This window comes from Pelobates fuscus, chromosome 10, assembly GCF_036172605.1.
Source record: "Pelobates fuscus isolate aPelFus1 chromosome 10, aPelFus1.pri, whole genome shotgun sequence".
Lineage (NCBI taxonomy): Eukaryota > Metazoa > Chordata > Amphibia > Anura > Pelobatidae > Pelobates > Pelobates fuscus.
Window position 1 is genome coordinate 18,283,407 of NC_086326.1, and position 24,915 is coordinate 18,308,321.

Consider the following 24,915-nt stretch of genomic DNA (forward strand, 5'->3'; position numbering starts at 1 on the left):
GGGTGTGAGGTTTCCAGTATTTTATTTATACTGCTTACTGGAACATAATTAGGATATTTTCTTTATAGGATCCCCTTGCTAAAACCCAGTTTTGATTGTTACATTTTTTGTTGTTGTAGTAACAGTGTGGTATTCTGACATGGTTTACACACTTGTGTGCTTTGTGGTTATATTAAGGTTTTTCAAAATCTAATTTCTTTTTTTTTTTTTTTTAATTCTTTATTTTTGTAGTGCGTAAGTTTAGGACATTCGCTTGTGAGGTACCCCAAAGGCAGTCCTCCAGCGTGTTAACAACAGATTAATATAGAGGTACATAGTAGGTCAAGCACTTTTTTTTTTTTTTGTAAGGATTTGACAGTGTATACTTGCATTGCTTAAGTGTTTCCATAGCATAACATAACATACATAGCTAAATAGAGATAAGTGGTTTCACATGACATGCAATTGGACAGCACATTTTTATAATAATGTTATGTTAAAGCCGGAAAGACTGTGCCAAAATATGAGGCCTAATTTTAAACCAGAAGTACTAAGCTTTCAAACATTGTCATACATAGGTGTATTTATAAGCGCTTGTAACTATATCTAGTCATGTCGCTTTGGGTCTTTATAATAAAAGGTTTTAAACAAGTTAAACTACGTTAAGGACAACAGCACTGTTAGTCTTGATTGTGCATAGGTGAGAGGTCTGCGTTTTATGTACTAACATCTGGTCTAGATTAAAGTAACACCGGTTAGGTTTATAGCTTTAAGGCTCATCACATACATGAGTAGTCTCGTTGCTGGAATTGAAGTTATGAGTTATAGCGATGTATGGCATAGGAGACCTGATGCAGAGGTGAGTTAGTGTGAGAGCAAGGTGAGTGGGAAGAGAAAGAAAAAGAAAGCTTGAGCTCGCAAAAATATTTAAACATCAACAGGTGATTAAGATATATGGGTAACATGCATTGCTAGCAATAATAAGTGAGCTGGCGTGTCTGCACAGTTAAGCAGTCCGTCAACCTATACCCCGGGTGGGCTGCAAGCCGCCATGTGTGGACAGTCCATGCAGGGCTTTCAGTGGCCCGTCAGGCGACAGGTGCAGTTTGGTTGGTGTTTGCTGGTGCCTTCTGGGTCGTCTTGAGGGCCCTGCTGGGCCATGCCATTGGAGCAGGGTCGCCTCCGTTGCGTTGGGCATGTGAGGGGATTCTGGCGTCCCTGGTTCCCTCTGTGCTGCTGCTTCGCGTGGGCGAGGTGGGTGTAGGGCTCTCTGCCGCCATCTTCCCCTTTTGTGTTCTGGCAGTGGTGTCCCGTTGCCCTCTAGGAAAGAGGTCGCGGCAGTAGATTGTTCGCTTGCCAGGCCTCCAGCTGCTGTTCTCGGCTGTGTGTCTGGAGTGCTCTCCTTTGCTCGGGCGGTGGGTGGTCTACGTTTAGGTATGTTGTTACAGGGTTGGTCCCGTCTGTGAGTGCGGGGCCGTCTGGAGTGCCGCTGCCTCTCAGGTGGGACTGTGTGCTTGCGATGGGAGCAGCGAGGGGGCAGACCTGGGGTGAGTCTCTGTGGAGGTTTTTGACTCACCAGCATTCGAGTGTTGGGGTGTTGGGGTTTCGGCCTCCCTCTCCCGGCCGTCCGGGTCACCCTCGGGGCCCTAATTGGCGTGGGTTTCTGAGTGGAGCTCCTTGTGGTTGGCGCCTGTAGGGCTCCCCCTGAATTGCCCCTGCGTTGGTGGATCTTGGCCCAGAAGTCCTCAAAGATGCGGTCTAGCCGCTCCGATAGTGGGGGTAGGTAGGGATCGGGTGCTGTGGTCCACGTGGCGTCCGCCATGTTATATGTCGGGGGTCCTGTGGAGCTTGTGGGCTTAGGTTGGTGCCTCCGTTCTGGGTAGCATGCTTTACTTGCCGGGATATCCCCCACCGGCAGGGGGGGGAGGGAGGGTGATCCAGGGAGACCCCTTGTAGAGTAGGTTGTAGTCGGCTGAGGGATCGGCCGCCTCCCTCTTGCCTCCTGTGTAGGCCGCAAGTAGGCCTCAGGTCTATCCCTTGGATGCGGTCGCCTGTTTTGGTCGTGGGCTCGGTGTTGCATTTTCGCCATATCCAGCTCCTGTCTCTGGGGCTTTATCATGGATAATATGGAGTTTGTTGCAGTAAATTAGGCAGATTATGAGCTGTATTGCCCGGAGCTCATCTGCAGTGCGACCGCTCAGCCTGGCTGTCAAGCTCCGCCCCCCCAAAATCTAAATTTCAACGGGAGCATTGCATATCCCCAAAATCTCCAGCCCCGTATATATATGTATATGGATAGCTATATATGTATCTCTAATCTCTCTCTGTGACAGAGGGATAGGTTTGTCAAAGTGCCATTGACACTTCTCTGTCTAAATTTTGGGCCCAATTTATTAAATCTGTTGGACTTTTTCATCTGTTTATTTTTACACCAAGTCATTTTTGAACATGCACCATTTTCTTCCTTTCTTTTTTTTCTTTTTTATTCTCACAGTGGATTTGAGTATTTTTGCCACTTTTACTAAGAGAAAAATGGCTGAATTTTTCCGCCACTAAATTTGGTGTTCTTCTGAAATGGAAATTCTGTGAAAACTGGCAGAATTTACTATGAGGAAAACGGTGACTTTTAGATCATTTTAATAAATGTGATCAACATAATCATGAAATTATCCAGTCCCGGCCTTAGGAATTCTCTGTACTAAAGACATAGTACTACTTTCATTGTAAGTATGACAAATGGATATTAGTGGTGTCTGTATGTGGGTTGTGGGTTGTGTGTGTGTGTGTGTGTTTTTGTTTTTTTTTGCAAATGTTCTACAGGCCTGAAAGGAGGAAGTTGCAGCTAATGGCAACGAGAAGACGAACCTTTTGTGACCTCATACAGTCCTGTGCTCGAGTCTGAAACACAAAATGAATCCAAACCAAACAAATTCACAATTGCATTTATCAAAGAATTTATTTCCAAATATAATTGATTGTTTTAGTGTGTGTGTGTGTGTGTGTGTGTATTCCCTAAAGATTCTTTAATTCTCTTCTTCGCCTGCTGTGGCCACCCCCAAAACTAACCTTACTGCTGATAACTTTGCATGTTACTTCACTGACAAGATTGAACAGCTAAGGAAAGAATTCTCCCCTCCTTGCCTTTCTGTTTCTCAATCACACATAGATCATGCCTTTCCTACCCTTCAGACATTCTCCCCAGCTACTGACCAAGAGGTGGCTGCTCTTCTTTGCTCCTCTCGCCCCACCACTTGCCCGCTCGATCCTGTCCCATCTCACCTTATTAGATCTCTCTCCACTTGTCTCGTGCCTTCTCTAACACACATCTTCAACTGCTCGCTCTCCTCTGGCATCGTCCCTGCTGACCTTAAACATGCCACTGTAGTACCTATACTAAAAAAACCATCCCTCGACCCATCCACCCCCTCTAACTACCGTCCCATATCCCTGCTCCCTTTTTCCTCAAAGCTTCTGGAAAGACTTGTCTTCACCCGTGTGTCTCATTTCCTCAATTCCAACTCTCTCCTTGACCCTCTTCAATCTGGCTTCCGCCCTCTCCACTCTACAGAGACTGCCCTTATCAAAGTTACTAACGACCTAATCGCAGCTAAATCCAAAGGCCACTACTCCATACTAATTCTTCTTGACCTCTCAGCGGCCTTTGACACCGTTGATCATGCTCTCCTTCTTCAAACTCTTCAATCGCTTGGTCTCTGTGACTCTGTCCTCTCATGGTTTTCCTCTTATCTCTCCCAACGCTCATTCAGTGTCTCCTTTTCTAATGATACCTCCTCCCCTTGCCCTGTCTCAGTTGGAGTTCCCCAAGGCTCCGTCCTTGGTCCCCTTCTATTTTCTCTTTATACTGCCTCTCTTGGCAAACTTATTACCTCTTTTGGATTTCACTACCACCTGTACGCTGATGACACCCAGCTATATCTCTCCTCCCCGGACCTCTCCCCTGCCGTCCTGCAACGTGTCACTGCTTGCCTTTCTTCCATCTCTGACTGGATGTCCTCCCGCTTTCTGAAACTCAATCTCTCAAAAACTGAGCTCCTTGTCTTTCCTCCTCCTAATACTGATCCTCCTCTTTCGCTCTCCCTCCAAGTTTGTGGTACCAACATCAGTCCATCCTTGCAAGCGCGCTGTCTTGGCGTCATACTTGACTCTGGTCTCACCTTTGAGCCTCACATCCAGCATGTTGCCAAATCCTGTAGATTCCATCTTAAAAACATAGCCCGCATCCGCCCCTTTCTTGCACCAGATACTACCAAGGAGCTTGTCCATGCTCTAGTAATTTCCCGCATGGATTATTGTAACCCTCTCCTGATTGGTCTCCCCAATAGCCGTACTGCACCCTTACAGTCCGTAATGAATGCTGCTGCTAGATTGATTTTCCTCTCTAGTCGTTTCTCTCACACCTCACCCCTCTGCCAGTCCTTACATTGGCTTCCTGTATGCTATAGGAGTCAATTCAAGGTACTAACTCACACCTATAAAGCACTGAACAACTCTAGCCCCTCTTATATCTCCTCACAGATCCATAGGTATGTCCCTTCTCGGTCTCTCCGTTCTGCCCGTGACCACCTCCTGTCCGTTGTCCGCACTCGTACGGCCAACTCGCGCTTGCAGGACTTCTCGCGGGCGGCTCCCTTCCTATGGAATAGCCTGCCTACCGCCATCAGACTCTCCCCTAGTCTTGCATCTTTTAAGAAGTGCCTTAAAACCCATCTCTTTAGGAAAGCTTATGGCCTCCAAGACTAACCCTTACCTCACATACCTGTCTCTTGCCCTCTCCGAAAGGGCAGCCCACCTTATTTGATTGTAAATTCCTGTCCTAATGTGTTTTACACCCCACCTCCTATAGAATGTAAGCTCGTTTGAGCAGGGTCCTCTTCAACCTATTGTTCCTGTAAGTTTATTTGTAACTGTCCTATTTATAGTTAAATCCCCCTCTCATAATATTGTAAAGCGCTACGGAATCTGTTGGCGCTATATAAATGGCAATAATAAATAAATAAATAAAAATAAAGATGCTATTTAGAGCTACAGATACGCAGGGATGCACCACCTACGTCACGCATGTACCTCTACTGATATGTGTTATTGTGAATCACCACAATTGCCAAAAGAGGTAAATGCCCCGTTTTGTGACATCAAAGAGAAAACTTAGTCTATGAATAATATATTTCTTCTGCTCTGTTCTGTAGTGAATTCACCTACGTCGTGTATTGTCTTTCAAGGCTGATTGTGTTGTGAAAGATGTTTTTGTGTACTTTGGATGGCAATCTGTTAGAACTCTGACCTTTGTTCATTAGATAGGGATGCTGCTGATCATCAAGGTTTTAAAAGTTCAATTGACAGCGTGTTTTGAATATTGCATGGATATTGTTAAATGTGATTTTTAGACCAGGTTTTTATTTTTTTATTGCTAGTGATCCAAGTAGTCATTTAAATGTATAACTTGCATAGCATTCCAGGACAGCTGAGTAGTGATATAAGCAAAGACAGGTACAATAGGAATTTTGGTTTTCCAAGTAGAGCAGTTACCCCTTTTCTCCGAAAATAAGCCCTAGTCGCTATTTCGCTAATCTATGGTCGTGGAATTTTCCCTGAACATAGATTCGCGGCATTCCATGCCCTAGTGAACTGGTCCATGTTCGGGGGAATTCCTGCTTTCTAGCACATGCTTGCTACCGTTTCCCCCGAAAATAAGCCATAGTGCATTTTTCAGGGTGGAATTTAATATAAGACCCGATCTTATTTTCTGGGAAAGACGGTAACACAATGCAGAAAGCTGTTCAGGTATAATTTAAAAACATTTTATTTTTACAGTTTGGATTTAATTATAGATAATAGATCCCTAAATATTACAACCCAAACTCACATTTGGTGCTTTGTAAGTAACCTCCTCCCTTTTTTTTTTTTTTTTTTTTTAATAAATGGTCAGGGACAAGATGTTAAATCTGACAAATATTATATACACAAATAAAGTTCTAATACAGGTAACCCATATGTACACCAGGAGAAATGCTGTTAAAACCGAATAGACATAAGAATGGCTTTCTAAGTACAGGAGGGGGTGTCCTACACAGAATGATCCTCGGGGCAGATCAGTAGGGAATTTGGTAATTGTGCATATTAGTAATTATATGTAATACGTGTGTACTAAATGGAACATATAATCTGTATGTCTTGCTGCAGGCTGTTTTCAATCTCTCCTAATTGACTTTCAGCTTATCGTACTGATGACTCCCAGCCTTGGGTTTTGCCGGTGGTTAAAAAGGTGGAGCAGAAGATTGCAAATGACAACTCTTTAAATCATGAATACTTGCCAATTTTGGGTCTCCCAGAGTTTCGCTCTGGTGCTTCCAGAATTGCTTTAGGGGAAGATAGTCCAGCAATCAAAGAGGCTCGGGTAAGCTTTGATTTTTGTAAAGTATCACATTGCTGGCTGAATGCCTTCTTGCTTTCTCATGTATACGTGGTCTGATACTGTTCTCATCGTTATACACACAATTGTTCAAATATTCACTGAACTGCCGATACACCACATTTAATGTGCATTCTTATTTTATTTTTAAGGTAGGTGGTGTTCAGTCCTTGGGTGGCACTGGAGCACTGCGAATTGGATCAGAGTTTCTAAGGAAATGGTACAACGGAACGAACAATACTGCTACTCCCATCTACATCTCTGCTCCTTCTTGGGGTAAGATCTATTGTCCTACATATTATCTTACAATTATTTATATAGCACCAACAAGAGCGACCGTAAAATAGGCAAACAAGACAAACCATCCCAACAAAACGGGTGAATAGAGCCCTTGCAGTCTAAGATATTGTCCTTACATACTAGTTGTTTGTTTTTTACCATACTTAAGACTCCAAGCAGACCCGAAATACTTGCAGGAGCTGTACTTTGTGTGCGTCTGCAGTTGTAATAATAATTATTCAACCCTTATTGAAAATCGGGTTATTGCCAAAATTTACAGACTTCTAGCGGATTTCATTGACAAATCAAACAAAAGCAATTGAAATAGCTCAGCACAATCAATGCTTCAAAGTGGGAAATGTATGATATGCAATCTGCTTATTTTCTCTCTACAATGGCACAAATGAGCAGGGACCCACCTAAGCACTAGTGATTAGTCCATTTTCAGAAAGCTTAGATTTGGTTTGGAAACTCACATCCCCTCCTTTTTTTTTTTTTTTTTTTTTTTTTTTATAAATTCTTTATTTTGTTGGTGAAGCTTCATGCATTATATTGACATTTACAGGAGGTAAAATGTATCACATGATGGTGTGTATATCACAGTATTTGTCAAGTTTAACAGCACACATTTTTCTTTTCACATCCCCTCCTTTCCAACCTGTTGTATGCGGCTTTGTGTAATTTATATAAAAAATGCAAGGCGTCCTTTTGTCAAGTGTTGTAGCATGTGTGTACCCGTGTAAGATTAGACAGGCACGGTGTGCACTTGCTTGGTTACAAAATAAGCCAATTTAAATGTGTCTCTATTTTTGTCTTTTAAGAAAACCATAACGCTGTATTCATCGATGCTGGATTTAAGGATATCCGAGCATACCGCTACTGGGATGCTGCTAATCGAGGACTTGACCTTCAGGGATTTCTGCAAGATTTAGAGGTCAGTAATGAAGAACTATTGGAAATTGTAATGGTGCATTTGCCATACTTGAGTCATAGTGCTCTGTAACAGCAGACTGACACTATAGGTTTCGGAATATTTAGGATTCCTCATGGCACACCATGTGTTAAAAGGGTTTGATACCTATTCAGTTGTGAGAAGCTAGGGGACACACAGTTTACTCACCTGCTCAATGACATTAACCCTGGTGCATATATTCAGTCTGCCGGTTGGCATAAAACGTTATATTTTATTTCTTGCCCTATCTGGGGTGTATAGTTGTGTCCAGACCCTCTATACAGATTGTTGCAACTTTTATAAATTGCTGCATTGTTTGTGGGGTGGACAATAAGATAAAGCACATCTGTGTCCCGTGATAATTTAGTTTTTAGATATATAACTTTTGGAATACTCTTTAACGGATGGTCTTGGATGCAGCATGTCATATTCACAGCTTACAATTTGTCTCAAATGTGTCTATTTTGCGGAAGATCATGCCAATCATGTCGTCTTCTTTCATCAAACGATCCTGTGATGTATCGCCTTTTGATATATTTTCTGTATATGGTATGAGTTACACTTTCTGTAGTTTCCTTGTACATCAGCGAATATCTTCTTGTAAATGTTGTTTTCTAAGCTATTAACTTTTACTTTGTTTCATCCACAAAGCTGCATTCAGATTTGCATACCAAATGCATAATACTACTGTAGTTTACTCATTACAAAGGACGTTACAGTGGGACCTCGGTTTACAAACGCCTCGGTTAACATAATTTTCGGATTACAAATGAAAATCCATTGAAAATAATGCCTCGGTTTACACATTTTTTTCGCAATACAAACAAGTTACCCCAGGATGCATTGCAACTGGGAGGTTTATAGCACCGCCCCCTGCATGCTGGAGCCTGTGGGTAGCACGTGGCGTCGAGTGCGGAGGTGTTGGAGCGGCTTTTGCATCGAGTTTTGGAGCCATCCTGGAAATAGTTTTCAGTTGTTTTGGACTTTTTGGTGCATTTCTCAAGCTGTGGAAAGGTAGGGAGTTAAGCTTTGGCATTTGCATGCCTTTTATTGTGTGTTCTGCATTGTGGGTTGGTTTCCATGCCAGCTCATTTTTGACTTTTTTCTGACCTCCAGAAAGGATTAATTGGTTTTCAATGCATTCCTATGGGAAACCGCGTTTCGGTTTACAAATTTTTCACACTAAGAAACGTCCCGGAGAACGCATTAAATTCGTAAACCGAGGTCCCACTGTATTTAGAATTTTTTTTTTTTTTTTTTATATACTTTTTTGGATTTTTACACAGTAACAACAAATTTAAATAAACATGTTTATCTTGTCTGACTCAGTATTCTTAAGTGCATTTCAGGATATCCAAGCTGTGTGAGCACGTCCACTGGCATGCTCCTGGTCTCTCAATGCAGTGGGTATTTGTACCCATTCTTTTAGCCACAACGTGTGTGTTTTTTTTTGTTTTTTTTTGGGTGTATGTATATCTCTCTATTTATCTAATCTCTTAAAGGAACACTATATAGCATTGGGAATCAAACATGTATTCCTAATGCTATCATCTATTTTTTTAAATTTTTTTTTTTTTTTTTTTTTGGTGCCTGACCTCCCTCCAAGTGCATGAAAAGTGAGATTTATTTAACTTGAAATGTTGGTCCTGCAATCTTTGCACGACTGAACCCGGGAAGTCCCTGGAAGTGTTACTAGTTAGCAATGTTCTTGCATTGCTAAGGCTGCACGGAAATCCTTATAGACCCCAGAACAAGTACATTAAGCTGTATTTTTTTTTTTCTGGTGACTATAGTGTCTGTTTAAAGGGACTCTCAACGTCCAAGAAAAAGCATTTGTAAGATAGGTGCGCTGGGCAATTGCTGCCTCTTGTGTAGATTGTCTGTCTGCATGTATTAAATATGTAAGCTCTTTATAATGTGTACATGCTTACTGTCAAATTTTTTTATCTTTTTGCTTTCAAACAGAATGCACCAGAATACTCTATCTTCGTTCTTCATGCATGTGCACACAACCCTACTGGGACAGACCCCACTCCTGATCAATGGAAGAAAATAGCTGACGTCATGAAGGTATGAGGGGAAATACCAGTTTTTGTAATCAACCTGCTTTTTCTCCCTGTGAACAGAACTCCTGTATGTCGGTGTAAACCTGTTTAATTATGTGTTGCATATACATCCTCCTTCCCATAGTTAAATCGTATTTAATCCCTTACTCTTCTCTTTCAAGGAATTTTTTTATTTTATTTTTTTTAAATAACTTTTCTCAAATACAGGGGGACTACAGTCCTAGTATATTGATTGAAGACCTTTTAGGTAACAATAACTCCTAATCTCTGTCCCGTTAGAAGATAAACGTGTTAAGTAAATCTGCGTGACATATTGTTAGTCTGTACTTTTTCTCTTCTGTTTAAGTTCGGAAAAGGTCTTTAAAAAAGAATGTCATGTCTTTACTTCTTAAACTATTTTTCATTTTGTTTATTTGCTTTTATTATTGTTAACCTTTTTTGATATGTGTGCATAATTCCAAGCCACTCTGTCAATCTGTGCCATTTCCTTTCCTTTTTTTTTCCCCTCGCAGAGAAAGTATCTCTTCCCATTCTTTGACTCTGCCTATCAGGGATTTGCTTCTGGAGATCTTGACAAAGACGCGTGGGCCGTACGCTATTTTGTATCTCAGGGATTTGAACTGTTCTGTGCTCAATCGTTTTCCAAGAACTTTGGTTTGTACAGTGAGTATTTCTTTCTGGAAGATCATACTTTTTATTACATTTTGAAATCGATTTAATTAAGTTGTGTTTAAAAGTGTCCCACCTTTCAAAGTATTTAACAATTTGTACTATAGAGGAGAGTGCTTGTTTGGAAGACGAGGTTTTGACCAGGTCTCATTGGATCACTGCACAGTCGACTGTTTCCAAACTGTACAAATTGAGTGCTCAAAATATTTAATTTCTTTACAATTCCTGGTTAAGTCAATAAACCCCTAAGTGAAAAGTATAATATTGGTATGGTATCAAATATGTGTTAAGAAATCATTTTATGCACATATTAAGTTGCATTTTTTTTTTCCCTCTTTCCATATAGATGAGAGGGTGGGTAACCTGACTGTTGTGGGAAAAGACGGTGAAAATGTTGGCCGTGTCCTCTCGCAGATGGAGAAAATTGTCCGTACTACCTGGTCAAATCCACCATCACAAGGCGCACGCATTGTTGCAATAACTCTGAACACCCCTGAACTGTTTGATGAATGGTGAGATATTAATTTTGGTTTACGTTATGGCAAGTCTAGTATTGGTAATGTTTGATGTGCCTATGGTTTTATTCACCAAATGAAGATTTAAAAAGAGAAACAGAGTTTGGCCACTAACAGTCAACCATGTAAGTAGGTTTACGATCTCACAATTTTGTAGTTGAAAAGAAATGTTGGTCAAGGTCAGATGCTCCAATGCAAAAGTAATTTCTTTGCAGATGCTTTTTGATGTGAGACTGTTGCAAACTATGCTTTTCGTATTGATTTGTATTACTGATGATCCCTTGTTAAAGCAATACAGTAGCTCATTATTCATTTCTCTATAGGAGGGATAATGTGAGGACCATGGCTCATAGAGTCCTGTTGATGAGATCTGAACTCAAATCAAGGCTGGAAGCCCTTAAAACTCCAGGCGCTTGGAACCACATTGTTGACCAAATTGGAATGTTCAGCTACACTGGGCTAAACCGTAAGTTTCCGCTCAATGGAGATCACTATAATATCTGTATTTGTGGAAAAGATATGATAGAAAATTTAGATTTGACATGTAACTATATAATTTTTTTTATTTAGATGGGGGTGCTAGATGGAAAAAAGTTTGATCAGTCAGCTGTTAATATTTTTGTTTGTTTTGAGTTGTACTTTGATTGTTTTCTTGAGCAGTATCCATAGGGGATGCGTGATGCTAATCCTCCAATTACATTAGAACAAATTTCCTTTTGGAAATGCTGCGTGCATACTCGGAGAGATTAATATCATCTGTTTCAAAAATCTAACCCTTCTTCTTCATTGTTTTCCTTTTCTGCAGCTAAGCAAGTGGAGTATCTGATTAAAGAGAAGCATATCTACTTGATGGCCAGTGGTCGCATTAATATGTGTGGATTAACAACAAAGAACATTGACTATGTGGCTCAGTCTATTTATGAAGCTGCCAACATCCATTAAATATATTGACGACATTTAATTTGTGATGTGTAGTACGTGGACTAATGTTCACGGTTGAAACCTTACCCGTGTTTTGTTAATGCTTTAAAATGGAACAAATATTCTGCAGGGAGAATTGTTACACAAGGTTATGTGTTTATAAAAGAACACTTATTGTATTCCGTGGTTAATTCCCTTTATTGAAACCTTTGAATGGCTTCCCAGCTCAGACCTAGTATTCTCATGCTCTTCACAATGCATATCTCCCTCTTTCTGTTTGTAAGCTCTTATCTCTTTTGTTTTTCATATTAGATATAATGCGTGTTACAGATGTTAAATTCTGCAAATCAGCAGTTAATGACGAAGAATAACCAAGATGGATTTTTGGGAATACACTCTTAGTGAAAGAGCTCATCAAATTTAAATACACCGGTCAACCACCATTTGCAGACAATACATGTCCATCTTACGCTAGATCTATTCTATACATTGGCTTGTAAAATAGTTTTAAAGATCAGTACAGCCCTCTGTAGTGGTTATGGTGCTAGGAATGTCTCTGCACCCTCCCAGAGTAAAGAGTGGCAGTTTAAAAAATATGCACCTTGTGAACCCCAAGTAAATTTGTCAAACCGATCTTAATGGTCTGACTAGTTACTCTGGAGGGACCCCAGGGCACACCTGAAGTGTTCCTATAAGAGAAACTGACTGAAAGCTGATATTGTCTGCCTTCAAAATGTTGTACCTGCGTGTGCATAACTCTGGCTATTGTGGGGAGCGGTATTCTGGATTTGGGATAAACTGTTGCATGAATTGCGGCCTTTCAATGCCATATTTATAATGTTAACTGTATGTTGTTGCTTTGCGTAGGTAAAGCAGGTTAGACAAATATTAAATATAAACTTGGCTAGTACAATGTATGGATCAACATTTTACTCCTCCTAGATGATTCTGATAGGCTCACTTTAACAGCTAAACTCTCTCTCCCCCATCCTCCCTGCACCTGTTCATACCAGTGGTTTTATTTGTGCTTACCATTGGTGTAAATGGGGTACGGTTTCTTCTGGCATGGAAATTGTACATACATTATCTACTTCATTTAGTAACTGTCCAGCCCGAGTGGTAAATGGTTGTTTTTCAGCACTTAAAAAGGGAACTGTCACTTCCCAAAAGCTTTAACCCCTTAAGGACACAACTTCTGGAATAAAAGGGAATCATGACGGAATATTTTCGTCATGTGTCCTTAAGGGGTTAATCTATTTACGTATCTATATATTTAACGTGTGTTTTTAATATATGAAATTTAAATGTAGAAATCAAGCTTTTCAAGTCCTGTAAGTGGGTATCTCCATCTTGGCGCCCTGTGAAGTGTTGTACTGGGAGGTCAGCATAGAGAAAGCATACAGATCTCATTTCCGTTAGCAATGCTTGCTCTGGCTGAGCTGGATTCTGATGTCATTTACTCAATCTTTTTAATATAAAGTTAGAAGAGAACGGAACATGACATGGAAAAATGGTTAACAGAATTAATGGGTGCTATTATGTCTTATTAATGATGCATACCTTCCAACATTTCGAGGTTGGTAATCGGGATGAGTGGGCAGGCCTTCTATGGGGTGTCATCAGTAACTTATCTTGTCACTGGCAACATCCATAATGGGCCAGCCAGCCTGGGAAGTGGTGTATCTGGGATCAAGAAACCCAGTCGTCCCCCTACGTGTAGGACTATGCAGAGAGCGCTGCTGAAGTACTCTAGATAGTCCTAGTCCCTGCTCCACAGCGCAATCTTGTCTAATGATGTCCTCGCTCTGTGTTGCCTGAGGACAGGTCCTTATTGTCACCAAAGATCTAAATCCAGAGAAGTGACTGTACCTTTTTAATATGCTGTTTTTTTCTTTCCTTTCTCTAACAAGTGACTTTCAAAGAACTATTATTTCTAACTCAAGTTAAAACTCTTTCTTTTTGATCATTGTGAATAACTTTGTGAAGCAAATGCTAATCAAAAATGTGACTAATATTAAATTCCTGAAAATTCTCACTTCAGCAAATAACCCGGTTTCTTTAACTTCTAGCCATCTATAGTCCCAAAACCGGAGTCTTTTTAACCTTTAACTATATCCTATTGTCAGAGACCTACACTTTTTAAAAACTAAACATAACTGTTCTGCTTACTGCATAAACAGTGTATTAATCCATCTCCTGAATACCCCAAATCTGTGCAGACAGAAGTGGATTTAGCACTGCACAGATTCCTGGCCCGTTAGATAGATAGATAGATCGATCTATCTATCTATCTATCTATCAAGGCGCCATATATTCTGGGTCCATAAAATACATGCTCCCCCTTCTTTTCTAATGGAAGCATGTGTTTACAGATCCACTTAATTTTCATTGCATAAAAGGTTAACCAGTTACAGTGAGAGCACTGAATTTATTTTTTTCTGCACACATCTCACAATGTTTAATACATTAATGGTGGTAAGCCATACTTTGGATTCATGAAGATTCACATCTGGCATACTGTCATAATTAAGTGCAAAATCACATCTCTTTCTAGTATGTTATTGGCAGACATGTAAGCATCCCTTTTAGCCTGCCTTTATTATGGTATTTATGTATATTGTGACAAGTGCAATACACAGCTGTAGGCCAAGAATTCTCGCTTATAGTCTTGGAACACTATAAAACCAAAAACAACCGTCTTAAACGTGCAAATCATTGTGTTGTGCTAATTATTATGAAGGAAATAAACTGAATTATATTGAGTGCACCAGTCCTCTCTGTTTAATTGCTTTTTTTTTTTATTTCAAGATTTAACGTAGCAAAGTGTTTAGTCCTGCAAAATAAGCCTTACTCTACCAAGACAATATTTGGGCTGTGGATTTCTGGGCAGTTAAATCACATTAACCCCAGATCCTCCTGCTTTTCGTAGGGAGGAGTGAATACTTTAAGGGACACTAGTCACCAGAACAACTACAACTTAATGTAGTTGATCTGGTGAGTATAGTTGGTTCCTTCATGCTTTTGGCAGTAATCACTTTTTTTCAAAGAAAAGGCAGTGTTTACATTACAGCCTAGGGACACCTCCAGTGGCCACACCTCAGATGACTACCAGAGGTGCTTCCTGGGCAGTGCAGCACAATGTGACTGACATTCAGTGTCTCCACACTCTGCATGGAGACACTAAACTTTCCTCATAGAGATGCATTGATTCAATGTAGGAGTGGGGAAGAGGGGACAGATAGTAATTTTTAACACTAGGGTCAGGAATATATGTTTGTGTTCCTGGCCCAATAGTGTTCTTCTAAAATCATCCAATTTCTCAAGTAAAATCAGTTTTGGCAAATGTCTATATTTGGGTAGTTGATGCATGGAATAGCCTTCCAGCTGAAGTGGTAGAGGTTAACACAGTAAATGAGTTAAAGCATGTATGAGATAGGCATAAGGCTATCCTAACTATAAGATAAGGCCAGGGACTAATGAAAGTATTTAGAAAACTGGGCAGACTAGATGGGCCGAATGGTTCTTATCTGCCATCACATTCTATGTTTCTATGTTTGTCAGTAACTACACACCTATATATTTTTATGTAACAACTGCTTTTTAAAAGTGTTTGTGGTGGCTTTTTTTTTTTTATATATTCTTGTTTTAAAAAAGTAAATAAATATCCAGATAGACAGACATCCAAATATGCTTTTTATTTTTATAGAAGGGAAGATACAGCAAATACAGTACAAAAATAAGCAATGGGACATTTCTTGTCCAGTGATCATCCAGTTTCCTATTCCCTTGTTACACAGGATGTGGAGTAACTAAAAGACCTATTGTGTACTCTAACTTACCTAAACAGCTCCAGCAAGTAGTTTACCAGTATTTAAGAATGCTTTTGTTTGCTTAATTTCAAAACTAAAGATGTTTTAAGCACCATAACCCCTTTAGTTTATTGTGGTTATGGCGCAATGAAACAGTTAGTGGAGTCAAATGAGACGAAGGGGTATACTTATCAAGACAAAACACAGGTGCAAAGTCTTAAATGTTTTAGACATTCTACAGTTCTTTTTGCCCCAGAATAGCACCCGTGCTTGCATTGTTAAGTCTCCCAGTTGTTCAGAATGCTGTGTGGGGGTATACAAGAAGCATTCAGTGGGTGAGTGGTGTGATGTCGTTTTTAAGCTGAGGTAGGGGGCACACTTGGTGGAAGGGAGAAGTTGAGTAAGGAAGGAGTGATAGATTACGGAAAAAATTAAATTCACATACTGATACTCGTCAAATAAATCTCTGCATTCACACGTGGGCCAGTCGTATAAACATCTTCCTATATTTATAAACGCACAGTCTGTTCCAACACACCTCTCCATCAACACGCTGACATTTTACACAAATATTCCACTGCATAAACACAATCACAAAGTTTGTTAAACTGGTGAAAATGAAACTTAATTGGCTTCCACACTTTATTTTTAGTCAAGTCTTAAAATAAATAAAAAGTCTGCAAATTAAAACCATGTGACTGCACTAGCAAATTACATATACTATAATCTCTAAAATAAGCTATATAGTGGTTATGGTGCTTTGAGTGTTTAACCAAACATATGAACTCTGAATGAGTTTCCTTGCTGTATATTTATATAATAACTGTCATATCACCCCAACGTGTACTGTGGCTTTCCATTCACTTTCATATCATTTTGGTTATAATCACCAACGCTGTGACACTGATTAAAGTTGAAAGTTTAACCCAGAAAGCAGAATGAAAGGTACCCTTCACTCAGTACATCATAAATTGTGTGCTTAGCTTTATAGAACTTTTCTCCGCAAAGCTTTGGGGGCATATGTAATACTAATAGGAGCTGTCACACAAATGTGAAGTCCAGCAAGTAGACGTATGTATACATTTATGGAAGCAATCTCTTTAATATCACAAATGCATAGAAAAATGCACAGGAAGAGTGTGCGTCATCAAGCATTTCCAATGACGGGTATATCAGATCAGAGGCAAAATCTCAATATTCATGGTTATTGACCAAAGTGAGAATTGGTGGGAAGTCAAGGTGAATTTTAAGGCTAAAGTAACTGTAATGCAAAAAAAAAAAAAAAATGCCCAAGTCATGCGTTCAAATTCAGCTATTATGGTCTAAAACCTGAAATCGACATTGCATTCCCAACAATACTCACTTTAGTCGGTAGTCCTGATCAGGGCTGCCATCAGAAATTTTGGGGCCCCTGACAAAGCACAAGGTCTGGCCCCCCCCCCCCTCACCCGCCCACGCCCTACCCAGTCCGCTGACAATGATGCGGGACTGAATGTGGTGTGTATAGTGGAAGTGAATTAGAATGTGTGTAATGGATGTAGTGTTTGTGCAGTGAATGCAGAGTGTGTTAGTGTAGCGGATGCAGAGTGTGTGTTAGTGTGTAATGAATGCAGAGTGTTTGTAAATGTGTAGTGAATGCAGAGTGTGTTTTAGTGTGTAGCGGATGCAGAGTGTGTGTGTTAGTGTAGTGAATGCAGAGAGTGTTTGTGTAGTGGATGTAGTGTTTGTATGTACTAGATGAAATGTGTTTAGTGGATGCAGTGTCTGTAGTGGATGAAGTGTGTGTATTAGACGCAGTGTCTGTGTATAGTGAATGCAGAATGTTTCAATTTGTGGTGGATGTAGAGTGTGTACTGTGAATACAGGATGTTTGTGTAGTGGATGCTGTGTGTACAGTTGATGCAGAGTGTGTAATAAATGCAGAGTGTGTCAGTGTAATGAATGTAGTGTGTGTGTTAATGTGTAGTGAATGCAGAGTGTGTGTTAATGTGTAGTGAATGCAGAGTGTGTGTTAATGTGTAGTGAATGCAGAGTGTGTGTTAATGTGTAGTGAATGCAGAGTGTGTGTTAATGTGTAGTGAATGCAGAGTGTGTGTTAATGTGTAGTGAATGCAGAGAGTGTGTTAATGTGTAGTGAATGCAGAGTGTGTGTTAGTGTAGTGAATGCAGAGAGTGTTAGTGTGTAGCGGATGCAGAGTGTGTGTTAGTGTAGTGAATGCAGAGTGTGGTAATGTGTAGCGAATGCAGAGTGTGTGTCAGTATAGTGGATGCAGTGAGCGTGTTAGTGTGTAGTGTATGCAGAGTGCATGTTGTATTAGTGAATGCAGTGTGTGTATTGTATTAGTGTATGCACTGTGTGTTGTGTCAGTGTATGCAGTGTGTGTGTGTTGTGTCAGTGTATTAGTGTATGCACTGTGTGTTGTGTCAGTGTGTGTGTGTGTGTTGTGTCAGTGTATGTAGTGTGTGTGTGTGTGTTGTGTCAGTGTGTGTGTGTGTGTTGTGTCAGTGTATGTAGTGTGTGTGTGTTGTGTCAGTGTGTGTGTGTGTGTTGTGTCAGTGTATGTAGTGTGTGTGTGTTGTGTCAGTGTATGTAGTGTGTGTGTGTGTGTGTGTTGTGTCAGTGTATGTAGTGTGTGTGTGTGTGTTGTGTGTGTATGTAGTGTGTGTGTGTGTGTTGTGTCAGTGTATGTAGTGTGTGTGTGTGTGTGTGTGTGTTGTGTCAGTGTATGTAGTGTGTGTGTGTGTGTGTGTGTGTGTGTGTGTTGTGTCAGTGTATGTAGTGTGTGTGTGTGTGTGTGTGTGTGTGTGTGTGTTGTGTCAGTGTATGTAGTGTGTGTGTGTGTGTGTTGTGTCAGTGTATGTAGTGTGTGTGTGTGTGTGTGTTGTGTCAGTGTATGTAGTGTGTGTGTGTGTGTGTGTAAATGTCCAATGAGGAGGGGGAGGGGGGGGCATTTTAACATTATTTAAAAAAAAAAAAAAAAAAAAATTAATTAAATTGTTTCTCCCCCCTCCCTGCTTACCTGTGTCTAGGGAGGGGGGAGATTCCATCGGTGGTCCGGTGGCATGGTGGGGGCCCCCCCGGGATCCCTGTTACCGCAGAGGGGGCCCAGGCAGCACACTGCTTCTCCTCTTCTCTCCTCCAATAACTCTCGCGAGACCCGCGGAGCGTTGCCATGGCAACCGGGTCTCGCGAGCGTTATTAGCAGGGAGAAGAGGAGAAGCTGTGTGCTGCCTGGGCCCCCTCTGCGGTAACAGGGAACCCGGGGGCCCGGGGCTGCACACATAGATAGCGATATTCGCTATGTGTGCAGGGAGGGAAAGTGGGGCCCGAGCAGTCCGGGCCCGTGACAACTGTCACAGTTGTCACCCCCTGATGGCGGCCCTGGTCCTGATAGATGGGTTTATTTAAGAAATCTGTATGCTGAAATAGCTTACTGGGGAATTGGGATATACACAACTCTAGCTATTGTTTCCCTCTATTTAGCCATCTGGATTTCAGGTCACTATCATTTGGGGTTTAAATCCCACTGAGAAGACTCAACAAACATCTAAGCAGACTCTTCTGGTAAATGAAAACTATTTCCCAAGGTTTCACCTGTTCGTGAAGGCTTTAGCAAGGAACTACTTAGACATTTAGGTGCACTAGCATCACCTTTCAGCAGGGTGAGTTGAAGAAGTGGAGGCGAGTTTTATATAAATATCTTTCAAGCAACTTTTACTTGTTATATATTAAAATATTAGAAACAGAAATGTGGCATATTCTGCTATCATGAAATGGACCCAAATTGCATGCCAGGAATATTGTCTTAATCCTGGTGCTCACGTAGTTCTACATTTACCTACAAGATCAACTTGAATCTCCTTCAAAAATAAACAAACAAGAATTTCTGTTTCCCTTTAATTGAACAATACTCACTCCTATTTGCAAATATAATACTAAAAGGCAACTTATTTTTATGCATGACACTTGTGAAAAATATACTGTGATAAATAATTTCTTTCCTTTTTTTGTGGAATTTACATGCAATATAACAGATCCATATACAAACATACACTACAGATAACAAATGTACAGTTTTTGCAGTTCCACGTACCAAAATGTCGCTCCATTTTCATATTCAAAATAGATCTGTATTTTTTGAAGTATATTTATACCAGCCTACAGACGTATACATATCATCATAAAAATAAAACCTTTTATAGACTTCTCGGTTGTGCCGTTATATATATTCCAGAAACATCCAAGTGGCACACAATGTATTTTCTTTAAATATCTGATTCATCTGAACACAAAGAATTAAAATAAACTCTTAGGTAACTAAACTTGATAATGCAGACTCAACCTAAAAATGTGAGGCTTGCTATGTTGTCTTCAGGGAATTAATACAATTTGATACAATGTGCTAGATGAGTGATGTCACTAGTAAATATATAGATTAAAGGAACACTATAGTGTCAGAACACAAACATGTATTCCTGACACTATAGTTGTAAAAACACTGTTTAGGCGGCCCGCCCACCTTGCTTCCCTTAAAAAGCTAGTTTACATACCAGTGCCATGCCAGTCTCGCCACGGCTGGCTCTGCCTCCTTGGCCGAGATCATCAAATGTGACTGTCTCAGCCAATCCAATGCTTTCATATAGGAAAGCATTGGGAAGCTATTGCTCATGCGCTGCAAACCGTTAATCAGCATCTCCATGCAGAGTGTGGAGACGCTGAACATCAGTGCTGCACACTGTGCAGCACTGACCCAGGAAGCACCTCTAATAGCTGTCTGTGTGACTGCCACAAGAGGTGTTCCTAGGCAGCAATGTAAAGACGGCCTTTTCTTTGAAAAGGCAGTGTTTACTTTAAAAATCCCGCAGGGACAGCCTGTAGACACCAGGACAACTACATGAAGCTGAAGTACTGGTGGTTATGGTGTCCCTTTAAATGTTACACTTTTCACATGCTGCCAGATTCATTAAGTCTTCTTGGATATTTTTCATTCCTATAAAGAAATGAACAGGGCAGGAAAATGGTTCCCCTGCAGTATGTAGAATTCATGTCCTGCGGTATGTAGCATTCAAACACTGCAAGACAGAAATTAATCAGGGAAATCCTGCAGGAGCTGCCTTGACTAGTTAAAGATAAAATATGGGGCACAAATGACTAAACACTATATAAATGATATATTTTTAAGCATTATCTTTTCTAATAATACTGAAACTTACATAGCCCTTCCAGACCTGGTTAAGGCACAACCAATGAGGAGGCTCAGAAAAACTCCAGTTCAGCAAAGGTTACTGGGATACGTATTTAGCACATAGGAACAATTCAGCTCATTATAATGGAAAGGTGCTATTGCTCTTTGAAACAATGGCCAACACAGTTTAGCTCCTTCCAGTTCACACAAAGCCTGGTTCCCTGTTCAGTCATAGTCAATCGTGAGCCACAGCTTAGTGAAAGTGTCCTTTAAGTGCAGATTTTTTTTTTTAGTTATTTTGATATAACACGCTTTCCTTTAGTTTTTGCTACTCTTTGCACTGTCAACTTTTACATCAGGAGAAAGCTTTTCTGGTGCTTAGACTAACCCTTCAAGTTCCCATCTACAGCAGACAAATGCTACATACCACAGGGAAGCACTTTATCTAAGTGTTCAAAAAATGGAAATCTGGCAAACGTAGTCCTACTCAGGGTTGTGCGTGCACATACTTGCACTGCTACAAAGTGGAGTGTGGCATCCCACAATAGTGCGGGATGACAGGGTCTCCATTATATGCAGAGTTTAGATAAGCCGCCTAATTGAACAATATAGAAATCTAGTATTAATAACAAAGGGCCACCGTGCTACACACAGACTTAACAGCAAATTTATAGCCAACAAATAAACAAATATCAGTACTCTTAACAGATATAGAAAAATAATATTGCACTTCCTATGTAGTATTTTGAAGACAATTCTGAAATGAATAACTTAAGGAATGGCACGTATGATAACTCAACATGCACATGTATGATCACTTAAGCAAAATGATACAGATTACTGAACCCTTAAAACACTAACTTTGGCAACTAAAGGATTCCATTTGCCATAGAATAAAACTGGAATTGGTTGTAAAACAGGGATGACAGAACACTTAAGAGCACATCAGTTAAGAATATTTGCAACATTTATCTAACCAGAATGCATAGTAACAGTTTTGGCAGATGTAAAGCATTAGAAAAATCGCTGTCCTGCAATATAAGTGCTCAGGCACAAGAATATTTAGTAAAAAATGAAAGCAGTTAGGACTTATTGATATCAGACAGAAAATTCCTTTTCATCACCTGTACGTGTAATATATATATATTGTTAAAAGACAGCAGTCCGCATGTTAATAATCGTTGGGTCATACTTTTCATGTGATTAAATGCAAAACAGAACTTTCTTCTGGGCTTTTCTCAGCATCCCGTGACTTCTTTCGGGTCTTGCCACCTGGAGAATAAAACATGGTAATTCAAGAAGCTGTGAATTGTTGGTAATTACAAATTAAAGCAATGGACAATATACCAGTGGCGGCTGGTGACATTTCATGTTGTTAGGGCGCCAGTCTAATATACATGTATTTGAATCTGCACGAGGGCACTATAGTGTTACTAATACAGATTTGTATTCCTAACACTATAGAATCCCTTTAATGGGAAATCCGGCCCTTTCTATATTGCTCTTCTATCTCCAAATATGTGTACCATACCATAGGGAATAAACCATATAGACATATTAATGAGAAAAACAAATACTACAATTACAAGTGTAATACACAGTTTAGCCACAAGATGCCGCCAAAGGATTTCTTTTACCAAAAAAATTAAATGGTAAAATGAAAACTTGATTTAATAGAAAAAAAAAAAAAAGTATATTGAAATACGGAAGCAGATAACTTTGCATTCAGCTTTTTAGTTTTAGTTATAAAAAAATCTCATGAGGTGATTCTCATCAGGACAAAATGTTATAACTAAAATAAAATAATAACCAGCTAGCGAGTAAAGGTGACAAGCAGCTGCGCTTCAATCTGGTCCTCAGGGGCTTTATTTAATCTTACTAAGCTATAAGCTATACAGACACCCAGGGAGTGAGGGGACAATCCGGCAAGAGCTTTTAGGGAAAGGAGCTGGGGTTGTGGGGATATTTATGGGATAATAATAGTAAACAGTTGAGAATTGCCCACTATTTCAATTCTCAGATCCCAAAGATTGTTATCGTGTAAGTGAAATGTATTCCATTTAAATAAAATCACAATTTGTTATAAAAATAGATACAATTTATTGTGACAAATTAAATAATAATAATATGTAACATGCGTGATAATAATCAATGAATATTTAGTATAAAATGAGTATGCAATATAAATGGCAATACATTCCAATGGTTAACATAGCAATTGTCAAACAATGATTTATGACGGTGTTTCACAGAGCTTGCAGCTTAAGGCCATAAACTTAGCTAACAGTTAGAATAACCCTTTCAATGCTGGTTAGACCTCCTAGGTAATTAAGACCTATTCTCATGTAATTTTAAATAAAATAACATTTAAACCAGCTCATTTCCTGGAACCATCCAATAAGAGTAATCTACCATGTTCTATAAGCAGAATTTTAACTTGCCTAGACAGATATTTTATCTTATTTTAGAGCAAATCAATACACCTGGATAAATATCATGGTATGCTAACATGTGATGTAATATATAATTCATCTTTTCCATCTGCAGAATGGAATGGTTATAACTATATACTTCTTAGTTAACTAAGATTTCTAAATATCGAAATCTGATCGTGATTTATCCAGTCATATATCATGCTATTAGAAAATTTTAATTAATTTAGATTAATTAAATGAAACCAGTATAATTACCAGTTGAGTAGACCTTCTCATCAGATCTTCTCAGGTAGCTAAGTGTCAAGGAATGTTTGTCATGGGTCTCTTTCTCGCTCTGACTCACTTGCTTCTTTCTGACTCCTTGTCTTTCTTCTCCCCTTGCTTACTCCTTTGCTTTCTCTGCCTCTTCTCCCTCTCTTCCCTTTATCTTAATTTTTTTAAAGGGAAAAATTCTCTGTTCGTCACTAGGTGATAGACCAATAGAAAACTGGAGGTGTGGTTACCTTCCAGATAGCAATTTAAGTATTTGGTCTATAGAGGGCAGTCTCGTCCCACTAAACATACCTATCCAGGAAAGAGTTAACTTTTCCTGGTGGCTATTCTGATGTTATTTAGCTTATCTTTATGGTTATCTATAACTTGAGTTTTCTGTCAGTTCAAAGAGTTTATTTGGGCTTTCTTCAGACAGTGTGTCTCCAATTCCTGCTGTAATTTCTAATATGACAGTTCGTAAACTAAGTTTCACCTCTAAATTACAATGGGACCTTATACAATATCGAAAGTAAAATTAATTATTTAATCTTCTCTGTCACAAATGTCTGTGTTTAGAATTTATTCTATTCCATTAGCATTTAGACAGTCTGTCCATCCCCCGTTCTCATTTCTTATCACTTGATTTGTATATACAAACATTCCTAAGCTCCCAGCTCAGTAGTTAGCGTTACAGAAAGGATAGAAATCTTGTGTCTTTTGTTAGCTTGAAAATAACAAAATGGAGTCTGCTCTGTTTAGAATGACTCTGACAATATACATTTTAATTTCTATCATAGCACAAAATGTCTGCCAATATAAATACCCTGACAGGGTTATGCGGGCATGGTGGTAAAGAGGTGCTTGCCGCCAGTCTGGTTCTCAGATAGAGCTGCAGCAGGGAAATGCTTAAGTGGGGAGGGAGCCAGTACCTCACAATCCAATTGTGTCTGACAACTCCACCCCCTGGTGCAAACAGCCAATCAGAGCCCAGTAGGCAGGTTAGTAAGTATATATTTTGAGCTGTTGGATACTACTGCTGCTGTAAGTGCGGTGCTTTCTCTTTGTGTTTGTATATGATGTTTGTATCACACAGCTATGTTACATTGTTGCCAGCCACCCCATATTTGTCTTATTAAGAGTTTATAAGTATGTAGGGGCTGCACCCCTTCCTGGGGTTTAAAAAACACCCCTTCCTGTCTCATTAGAGATGTTTACACTTTGTCTGATACCAGCAACGTTTATTGTATGTGTAGAAGCCCTATAAAGGGTTAAATGTGAAAGGGTTTATAAAACACCCCTTCCTGTCTCATTAGAGATGTTTACACTTTGTCTGCTACCACAAAGTTTATTGTATGTGTAGAAGCCCTATAAAGGGTTAAATGTGAAAGGGTTTATAAAACACCCCTTCCTGTCTCATTGGAG

The 24,915-nt window shown here is 39.8% G+C and overlaps 2 protein-coding genes across 9 annotated transcripts in view; one reads left to right on the top strand and one right to left on the bottom strand.

Annotated features, from left to right (window-relative positions):
* Window positions 1–12,323, top strand: part of GOT1 (glutamic-oxaloacetic transaminase 1) — an 18,585-nt gene extending 6,262 nt beyond the window's left edge. The window contains exons 2-9 of the mRNA XM_063435163.1: window positions 6,213–6,394; window positions 6,562–6,685; window positions 7,510–7,622; window positions 9,606–9,710; window positions 10,219–10,369; window positions 10,722–10,887; window positions 11,214–11,356; window positions 11,696–12,323. Of these exons, the coding sequence (XP_063291233.1) occupies window positions 6,213–6,394; window positions 6,562–6,685; window positions 7,510–7,622; window positions 9,606–9,710; window positions 10,219–10,369; window positions 10,722–10,887; window positions 11,214–11,356; window positions 11,696–11,832 (1,121 nt within the window). The 3' untranslated portion in view covers window positions 11,833–12,323. The remainder of the gene's footprint in view (window positions 1–6,212; window positions 6,395–6,561; window positions 6,686–7,509; window positions 7,623–9,605; window positions 9,711–10,218; window positions 10,370–10,721; window positions 10,888–11,213; window positions 11,357–11,695) is intronic.
* Window positions 12,324–21,755: 9,432 nt separating this feature from the next.
* CNNM1 (cyclin and CBS domain divalent metal cation transport mediator 1) overlaps window positions 21,756–24,915 on the bottom strand; it is a 34,900-nt gene continuing 31,740 nt past the window's right edge. For all 8 annotated transcript variants that reach the window (XM_063435244.1, XM_063435248.1, XM_063435247.1 and 5 more), the window contains one exon: window positions 21,756–22,078. In XM_063435244.1, coding sequence (XP_063291314.1) covers window positions 22,002–22,078 — 77 coding nt within the window. In that variant the 3' untranslated portion in view covers window positions 21,756–22,001. The remainder of the gene's footprint in view (window positions 22,079–24,915) is intronic.